The sequence below is a fragment of the Pseudophryne corroboree genome, chromosome 10, assembly GCF_028390025.1.
Source record: "Pseudophryne corroboree isolate aPseCor3 chromosome 10, aPseCor3.hap2, whole genome shotgun sequence".
Taxonomy (NCBI): Eukaryota; Metazoa; Chordata; class Amphibia; order Anura; family Myobatrachidae; genus Pseudophryne; species Pseudophryne corroboree.
This window is the reverse complement of record NC_086453.1, coordinates 320,577,951-320,588,595: the sequence shown is the minus strand read 5'-3', so window position 1 is coordinate 320,588,595 and position 10,645 is coordinate 320,577,951. Positions and strand designations below refer to the sequence as shown.

Here is a 10,645-nt window from a genome sequence, read left to right as displayed (position 1 = left end):
GAGATAGTATACTACTAATATTATATATACTGGTGGTCAGGTCACTGGTCACTAGTCACACTGGCAGTGGCACTCCTGCAGCAAAAGTGTGCACTGTTTTAATATAATATTATGTACTCCTGGCTCCTGCTATAACCTATAACTGGCACTGCAGTAGTGCTCCCCAGTCTCCCCCACAATTATAAGCTGTGTGAGCTGAGCAGTCAGACAGATATATAATATATATAGATGATGCAGCACACTGGCCTGAGCCTGAGCAGTGCACACAGATATGGTATGTGACTGACTGAGTCACTGTGTGTATCGCTTTTTTCAGGCAGAGAACGGATATATTAAATAAACTGCACTGTGTGTCTGGTGGTCACTCACTATATAATATATTATGTACTCCTGGCTCCTGCTATAACCTATAACTGGCACTGCAGTAGTGCTCCCCAGTCTCCCCCACAATTATAAGCTGTGTGAGCTGAGCAGTCAGACAGATATATATATAATATTATATATAGATAATAGATGATGCAGCACACTGGCCTGAGCCTGAGCAGTGCACACAGATATGGTATGTGACTGAGTCACTGTGTGCTGTGTATCGCTTTTTTCAGGCAGAGAACGGATTATAAATAAAACTGGTGGTCACTATCAGCAAAACTCTGCACTGTACTGAGTACTCCTAATGCTCCCCAAAATTAGTAAATCAAGGGTCTCTCTAATCTATTCTAAACGGAGAGGACGCCAGCCACGTCCTCTCCCTATCAATCTCAATGCACGTGTGAAAATGGCGGCGACGCGCGGCTCCTTATATAGAATCCGAGTCTCGCGATAGAATCCGAGCCTCGCGAGAATCCGACAGCGTCATGATGACGTTCGGGCGCGCTCGGGTTAACCGAGCAAGGCGGGAAGATCCGAGTCGCTCGGACCCGTGAAAAAAAACATGAAGTTCGTGCGGGTTCGGATTCAGAGAAACCGAACCCGCTCATCTCTAATTAATACTTGATATTAAATAGAGCCCTACATAATTGTTGCTGTATACAGCCCGTAGCAGTGTTTTATAGCAGAAACCCAAACACAGGATGTATATGTATTACTATGTTTATACCTGGGGCAGAGTAGCTGTTGTTTTACATACTTAATGAGAAGTTATATTAACAAGTTTCAAATTATATTGTAACTTGTGACATTAATTATGTTTACTTGTAATGCATGTGCTGTTTATGTAATGTTTAATGTGCTCAACAAAACATATTTATATCTGCTATTCGCCCACATTAGTATCATAACACTCTACATTGTCAGGATGGATCCCAGCGCTGTTAAGAACTATTATTTATATTTACATGAATACGATCCAAAAGATTTTCTTACTATGTATCTTTCTCCAACTAGTGACAAGCAACTGTTTTATGAAATTGTAATATTCCCTATGAAGGAGCTTCAGAAACTTAACATTTCAGGTATGTATATGAGTTGGTTTATGTCTGTCTTGCACTATGGATAGTGAATTGGTTTATATCCATCTTTAACCGTGGAGGGTTATATTTCTGAGTCATACAGTAAGAGTAGTTTGTGTAGTGTGGTTAGAGCTGCTTTGAAATAATATAGGGGTCTATTCATTAAGCAGTGGAAAGAGTGGAGGAGTGAGCCAGTGGAGAAGTTGCCCATGGCAACAAATCAGCATTGAAGTAACATTTATAACTTGCATATTATACAATTGTACGGAGCAGCTGATTGGTTGCAGGGCCGGCGCCACCATTGGGCAGCTTTAGGCAGCTGCCTATGGGCGTCGGCAACTGGAGGGCGGTACCGCACATGGCAGATGAAAGCTTTATTTATTATTCATTTAGCTCAGGGACGTGCAGTCAGGGGAGGCAGTGCTTCCCGTCATTAATGATTACAATAATATAAAGAAGATACTTATGACACATATTCTGTGTCCTAAGTATATGCTTTATATTATTGTAATGATTTTTACACTTTAAAACACGTTACAATTTGTTGTGGAGGCACAGAGAGCGGTGCCTCCTGCGGATAATGACAAAAGGCCGGATGTGGGGGGCGGGCAGGGGGCGGGGCCAAGGAGAGGGCTGTAAAAGCCCATTATAAAAAGTATGATAAGCGGCACCAGTGTGAGTGCCTCAGTGACAGGGGCGTGCTTTCAGCACATATGAAAGCACGCCCCTGCACTGCTGCAGATATGATTGGGCACCAGAATTTGAGGTCACCCTGTGGACCAGCCTACCGATGGCCAGCCAGACGCTCTGCACTTCCTCATGTGAGACCCTGGTGGCCTCTGATCCCCTGACCCGCTCATCACCGCTATCTGACTCCCCTCATCACCACTATCTGACTCCCCTCATCACCGCTATCTGACTCCCCTCATCACCGCTATCTGACGCCCCTCATCACCGCTATCTGACTCCCCTCATCACCGCTATCTGACACCCCTCATCACCGCTATCTGACTCCCCTCATCACCGCTATCTGACTCCCCTCATCACCGCTATCTGACGCCCCTCACCACCACTATCTGACTCCCCTCATCACCGCTATCTGACGCCCCTCATCACCGCTATCTGACTCCCCTCATCACCGCTATCTGACTCCCCTCATCACCGCTATCTGACTCCCCTCATCACCACTATCTGACTCCCCTCATCACCGCTATCTGACTCCCCTCATCACCACTATCTGACTCCCCTCATCACCGCTATCTGACTCCCCTCATCACCGCTATCTGACTCCCCTCATCACCGCTATCTGACTTATCATCTCCCCGTCCAGCGCCAGCGCCGCTCATCTCTCCTCTCCCCCCCACTGCGCTATGTGACTTCTCCGTCCCCGCTCATCACCATCCAGGTCATCGCCGCTGTGCTATGTAACTTACCATCTCCCCCGTCCCCGCTCAGCACCGGCGCGCTCATCACCCCCCTCACCATTGCTATCTGACTTATCATCTCCCCCGTCCCCGCTCAGCACCGGCGCGCTCATCACCCCCCTCACCACTGCTATCTGACTTATCATCTCCCCCGTCCCCGCTCAGCACCGGCGCCGCTCATCCCCCCCCACCTCATCACTGCTATATGACTTACTGTGCCATGTCCCCCCTCCCCCTACTAGCTAAAGTGTGTGCCATGTCTCCCCCTCCCCCCACTAGCTAAAGTGTGTTCCATGTCCCCCCGCTGGCCCAATCGCTGGCTAATGTGCACAGCGACAGTGGCGGGAAACCACAGACCCAGCGTGAATTGAGCGGTGCCCGATGATCTCCTCCTCCGCCCTCTCTCAGACAGAAGCCCCTGCTCGGTGGCCGGTGGCTGTGTAGAGCGCACAGCCGCTCACCGCCACCAGCCGCTCACCGCCCACCGCTCACCACCGCCGCTAGCCGCTCACCGCCACCAGCAACAACAAATGAGTCAGGTAATGTTCACCTGCTGTCACCCTCTCTCCCTGTTGTTACTTCCCTACTGTCACACTCTCTCTCCCTGTCGTCACTCTCTCCCTGCTGTCACTGTCGTCACTCTCTCTCTCCCTGCTGTCACTGTCGTCACTCTCTCTCCCTGTCGTCACTCTGGCTGTCCCTGCTATCACAATTTCAGCTCACTCAGTGTGCTACAATGTGACTGTCGGCTCATTCAGTGTGCTACAATGTGACTGTCGGCTCATTCAGTGTGCTACAATGTGAATGTCGGCTCATTCAGTGTGCTACAATGTGAATGTCTGCTCATTCAGTGTGCTATAATGTGAATTTTGGCTCATTTAGTGTGCTACAATGTGACTGTCGGATCATTCAGTGTGCTACAATGTGAATTTCGGCTCATTCAGTGTGCTACAATGTGACTGTCGGCTCATTCAGTGTGCAACAATGTAACTGTCGGCTCATTCAGTGTGCAACAATGTGAATTTCGGCTCATTCAGTGTGCTACAATGTGAATGTCGGCTCATTCAGTGTGCTACAATGTGAATTTCGGCTCATTTAGTGTGCTACAATGTGACTGTCGGCTCATTCAGTGTGCTATAATGTGAATTTCGGCTCATTCAGTGTGCTACAATGTGAATGTCGGCTCATTCAGTGTGCTACAATGTGAATTTCAGCTCATTCAGTGTGCTACAATGTGAATTTCGGCTCATTTAGTGTGCTACAATGTGACTGTCGGCTCATTCAGTGTGCTATAATGTGAATTTCGGCTCATTCAGTGTGCTACAATGTGAATGTCGGCTCATTCAGTGTGCTACAATGTGAATTTCGGCTCATTCAGTGTGCTATAATGTAACTGTCGGCTCATTCAGTGTGCTACAATGTGAATGTCGGCTCTTTCAGTGTGCTACAATGTGAATGTCGGCTCATTCAGTGTGCTACAATGTGAATGTCGGCTCATTCAGTGTGCTACAATGTGAATTTCGGCTCATACCGTGTGCTATCAGATGAAAGGGGCACCAGTACTAGATAGTATAAGGGGTTCTACTACACTGGACACACCCCCTATTGGGTGACCATGCCCCCTTTTCTGGAGCGCGCATAATTGCATCCTTGACTTTTGCATACCCCCACTTCAAAATTTCCACTTCGACCACTCTATATATATATATATATATATATATATATATATATATAAAAAATATATATATATATATATATAAAATATATATCAGTGCCTCCCCAGGCAATGACCTCACCGCACGTCACTGATTTTGCTGTGCTCACTGCTGCTCCTCCTCTTCCTTATTAAAGAAGGAGCAGGGATTCCGCGGTCACCCAACAATCAGCCGACCCGACACTAACAGCGCGAGTGGCAACGTACGTGCTGGTGATAAGCCGGCTCTCGCTCTGTCACTCCCCAAGTCGTCCGCCCGCAATGGCACCCAACATATTCCCCCTGCACCACAACAGCACCCTCGTGTAGACGCCCCCCTGCGATCACACCCCCTCACACACACTCACTATCCTTAATGATCACCCCTCCCCTATCTGAGTGGGCCACCCACCACCGATCTGATCCGCGGTACAGTCAGAGCTTCTGGCTCCCCAGAGTCCCCACTAACCATGCGATGGGCTGCAGCTGCCAGTGCTGAGCAACAGACCTGCTGTACAATAGTAAGTTAAGCTTCTTGCAGCCTGTGACTGGCTGGGTGCGCAAGCGGCAGGGAAGGAGGTGGGATCCCTGTCAGTGTCTTGAGTTATGTATTCAAACTTCAGAGGAGAGTCATAGAGGACAGTGCAGGCTCTCTCCAGTTGTGTGCATGTGTCTTCACAGCCTGTCATTGCTGTCAGCAGAGCCGGCCCTAACCAATATGATGCCCTAGGTAAGATTTTGGCTGGTGCCCCCTAGCACCACCGCTGGTTCCGCCTCTGACCTTGCACCTCTTTCCCAGCACCATCACCCCTCACCCATAGCAGTCCTTATTTTGGTGTTTGTACCCCCTATATTTTAAATAGGAACAGTTTGCACATTTGGCGCACAGCCCAAAAAGGGGTGTGTTTTTGCTGGCAAGGGGCATGGCCACACAATAGTAACCCCAATTCCAATTACGCCATACAGTACTGCAACTTTATTCACATTTGATCATGCGATAGTGTCCATAATTCATATTACATCCCACAGTAGTATCACTTTACCTTATAAACGTTACTCCTCATAGTAGAGCCCCTTATTCACATTACATCACACTGAATTGCTCCTTATTCACATTACACCATACCCCTATTGCTCTTTATTCACATTAGACGACACAGTAATGCCCTTTCTATACGCAATGCCACATAGTAGAGAACCTTATACACATAATGCCACACATTAGTAATGCATTTATACACATAATTCCACACAGTAATGCCCCTTACACATATGAGACACATCATTAATGTCCTTATAAACATAATGCATCTTACACATTATGACAACCTTTATTAATGCCCTTTTACACATAATGTCCCTTACACAGGTGCTGCACATTATTAATGCCCTTATACACATAATGACACACACAGTGCCCCCTACACATTTGCTGCACATTATTAGTGCCCCTATACACATAATGACACACATACAGTAGTACCCTGTTACACATATGCCGCACATAATTAATGCCCTTATACACATAATGACACACACAGTGCCCCTTACACATATGTTGCACATTATTAATGCAATTTTACATGACACACATATTCTGAACACTACTGCACAACTAACCCACTCACAGGCACACAGCACTCACACTGCCACTGTGACCTCTGCCTCTGCTTGGATACAGATGTGTCCTCATAAATCTTGCCTCAGTGCTATAAATCTTATTTGCATTGCTATATAGCTAGGATGCACAAGCAGCTTCTGCTGATTAAAATGATATGCAGCATGCCTATATACTGTGTGAGACTGTGGCTGTATCTGCATATGAAATGTTACACACAGAATATAGGCATGCCGCATATCATTTTAATCAGTAGAAGCTGCTGATGCCCCTAGGCATATCAAATGCCCTAGGCAATTGCCTAGTTTGCCTATACCTATGGCCGGCTCTGGCTGTCAGCAAAAGGAAGAAAGGCTCAGGCTGTATTATTATTATTATTTTTTTTTCTATTACCAATTCAATTTGGAATTTACGCTCTGGGTTATTATGTATATATGCATATGTGTGTGTATACACTGTGTGTATATATATATATATATATATATATTTATATTATATCTAGATCTTTCTTTCTATCTAGCTATATATATATATATATATATATATATATATGTATGTGTGTCTATCTATCTATCTATCTATGGATATATATATATATATATATATCTATCTGAAAGAGTAGTAGAATCATCTTCACCTCCTGCACCTGTGTCTATGGGCCTAATTCAGACCCGATCGCTCCTCTGTGAATCTGCAGAGGTTTGCGATCGGATAGTCTCCGTACGCCATGCGAAAAGCTTTGCAAACGCCAGTCAGCTGCAAATCCATTCGCAACTCACTCACCATCAAATGATTTTTCCGGTCTGTGCAGCGTGTACAGCCCAGGACTCACTCCTACAGTGCGATACATACAGGCTGATCGTGACCGGAGCTGATGCCACCAGGGGCGGGTCCAGAACAAAATGACAGGGGGGGCACCACAATAGGGGAAGGAAGGGGGGGTTCGGCACATGTGCTCCTGTGAAAGGTGTAGCTTTGTAACAAGGGGTTTGGCCTCACAGAGAATGCCATACCCATGAGTCACGCCCTCGTTTTCATCACGCTGGGGGCATGGAGTACAAGGGCAGTAGGTGACAGGATGAGAGTGCGGGGACGGTGAGTGAGCGGGGACAGGCCTGGTAGGGTACAAGACGAGAGTGCAGACAGGTCTGGTAGGGGATAGGGCTAGGGGATAGGGCAAGTGTGCGGGGACAGCCCTGGTAGAGGATAGGGCAAGTGTGCATTAGAGATGTGCACCGGAAATTTTTCGGGTTTTGTGTTTTGGTTTTGGGTTCGGTTCCGTGGCCGTGTTTTGGGTTCGAACGCGTTTTGGCAAAACCTCACCGAATTTTTTTTGTCGGATTCGGGTGTGTTTTGGATTCGGGTGTTTTTTTCAAAAAACCCTAAAAAACAGCTTAAATCATAGAATTTGGGGGTCATTTTGATCCCAAAGTATTATTAACCTCAATAACCATAATTTCCACTCATTTTCAGTCTATTCTGAACACCTCACACCTCACAATATTATTTTTAGTCCTAAAATTTGCACCGAGGTCGCTGGATGACTAAGCTCAGCGACCCAAGTGGCCGACACAAACACCTGGCCCATCTAGGAGTGGCACTGCAGTGTCACGCAGGATGGCCCTTCCAAAAAACACTCCCCAAACAGCACATGACACAAAGAAAAAAAGAGGCGCAATGAGGTAGCTGTGTGAGTAAGATAAGCGACCCCAGTGGCCGACACAAACACCTGGCCCATCTAGGAGTGGCACTGCAGTGTCAGGCCGGATGGCCCTTCCAAAAAACACTCCCCAAACAGCACATGACGCAAAGAAGAAAAAAAAGAGGCGCAATGAGGTAGCTGTGTGACTAAGATAAGTGACCCTAGTGGCCGACACAAACACCTGGCCCATCTAGGAGTGGCACTGCAGTGTCACGCAGGATGGCCCTTCCAAAAAATACTCCCCAAACAGCACATGACGCAAAGAAGAAAAAAAAGAGGAGCAATGAGGTAGCTGTGTGACTAAGATAAGTGACCCTAGTGGCCGACACAAACACCTGGCCTATCTAGGAGTGGCACTGCAGTGTCACGCAGGATGGCCCTTCCAAAAAATACTCCCCAAACAGCACATGACGCAAAGAAGAAAAAAAAAAAAAGCAATGAGGTAGCTGTGTGACTAAGATAAGCGACCCTAGTGGCCGACACAAACACCTGGCCCATCTAGGAGTGGCACTGCAGTGTCACGCAGGATGGCCCTTCCAAAAAACACTCCCCAAACAGCACATGACGCAAAGAAAAATGAAAGAAAAAAGAGGTGCAAAATGGAATTGTCCTTGGGCCCTCCCACCCACCCTTATGTTGTATAAACAGGACATGCACACTTTAACCAACCCATCATTTCAGTGACAGGGTCTGCCACACGACTGTGACTGAAATGACGGGTTGGTTTGGACCCCCACCAAAAAAGAAGCAATTAATCTCTCCTTGCACAAACTGGCTCTACAGAGGCAAGATGTCCACCTCATCATCATCCTCCGATTCATCACCGTGTATATCCCCCTCCTCACAGATTATCAATTCGTCCCCACTGGAATCCACCATCACAGCTCCCTGTGTACTTTGTGGAGGCAATTGCTGCTGGTGAATGTCTCCATGGAGGAATTGATTATAATTCATTTTAATGAACATCATCTTCTCCACATTTTCTGGAAGTAACCTCGTACGCCGATTGCTGACAAGGTGAGCGGCGGCACTAAACACTCTTTCGGAGTACACACTTGTGGGAGGGCAACTTAGGTAGAATAAAGCCAGTTTGTGCAAGGGCCTCCAAATTGCCTCTTTTTCCTGCCAGTATACGTACGGACTGTCTGACGTGCCTACTTGGATGCGGTCACTCATATAATCCTCCACCATTCTTTCAATGGTGAGAGAATCATATGCAGTGACAGTAGACGACATGTCCGTAATCGTTGGCAGGTCCTTCAGTCCGGACCAGATGTCAGCATCAGCAGTCGCTCCAGACTGCCTTGCATCACCGCCAGCGGGTGGGCTCGGAATTCTGAGCCTTTTCCTCGCACCCCCAGTTGCGGGAGAATGTGAAGGAGGAGATGTTGACAGGTCGCGTTCCGCTTGACTTGACAATTTTCTCACCAGCAGTTCTTTGAACCCCTGCAGACTTGTGTCTGCCGGAAAGAGAGATCCAAGGTAGGTTTTAAATCTAGGATCGAGCACGGTGGCCAAAATGTAGTGCTCTGATTTCAACAGATTGACCACCCGTGAATCCTTGTTAAGCGAATTAAGGGCTCCATCCACAAGTCCCACATGCCTAGCGGAATCGCTCAGTGTTAGCTCCTCCTTCAATGTCTCCAGCTTCTTCTGCAAAAGCCTGATGAGGGGAATGACCTGACTCAGGCTGGCAGTGTCTGAACTGACTTCACGTGTGGCAAGTTCAAAAGGTTGCAGAACCTTGCACAACGTTGAAATCATTCTCCACTGCGCTTGAGACAGGTGCATTCCACCTCCTATATCGTGGTCAGTTGTATAGGCTTGAATGGCCTTTTGCTGCTCCTCCAACCTCTGAAGCATATAGAGGGTTGAATTCCACCTCGTTACCACTTCTTGCTTCAGATGATGGCAGGGCAGGTTCAGGCGTTTTTGGTGTTGCTCCAGTCTTCTGTACGTGGTGCCTGTACGCCGAAAGTGTCCCGCAATTCTTCTGGCCACCGACAGCATCTCTTGCACGCCCCTGTCGTTTTTTAAATAATTCTGCACCACCAAATTCAAGGTATGTGCAAAACATGGGACGTGCTGGAATTTGCCCATATTTAATGCACACACAATATTGCTGGCGTTGTCCGATGCCACAAATCCACAGGAGAGTCCAATTGGGGTAAGCCATTCTGCGATGATCTTCCTCAGTTGCCGTAAGAGGTTTTCAGCTGTGTGCGTATTCTGGAAAGCAGTGATACAAAGCGTAGCCTGCCTAGGAAAGAGTTGGCGTTTGCGAGATGCTGCTACTGGTGCCGCCGCTGCTGTTCTTGCGGCGGGAGTCAGTACATCTACCCAGTGGGCTGTCACAGTCATATAGTCCTGAGTCTGCCCTGCTCCACTTGTCCACATGTCCGTGGTTAAGTGGACATTGGGTACAACTGCATTTTTTAGGACACTGGTGAGTCTTTTTCTGAGGTCTGTGTACATTTTCGGTATCGCCTGCCTAGAGAAATGGAACCTAGATGGTATTTGGTACCGGGGACACAGTACCTCAATCAAGTCTATAGTTGGCTCTGCAGTAATGATGGATACCGGAACCACGTTTCTCACCGCCCAGGATGCCAAGGCCTCAGTTATCCGCTTTGCAGCAGGATGACTGCTGTGATATTTCATCTTCCTCGCAAAGGACTGTTGGACAGTCAATTGCTTGGTGGAAGTAGTAAAAGTGGTCTTACGACTTCCCCTCTGGGATGACCATCGACTCCCAGCAGC

The 10,645-nt window shown here is 47.4% G+C and overlaps 1 protein-coding gene across 1 annotated transcript in view; it reads left to right on the top strand.

Moving 5' to 3' along the window:
* Nucleotides 1–1,294: 1,294 nt before the first annotated feature.
* LOC134965328 (indolethylamine N-methyltransferase-like) overlaps nt 1,295–10,645 on the top strand; it is a 33,864-nt gene continuing 24,513 nt past the window's right edge. Inside the window, exon 1 of the mRNA XM_063941801.1 lies at nt 1,295–1,451. Within this exon, the coding sequence (XP_063797871.1) occupies nt 1,295–1,451 (157 nt within the window). The remainder of the gene's footprint in view (nt 1,452–10,645) is intronic.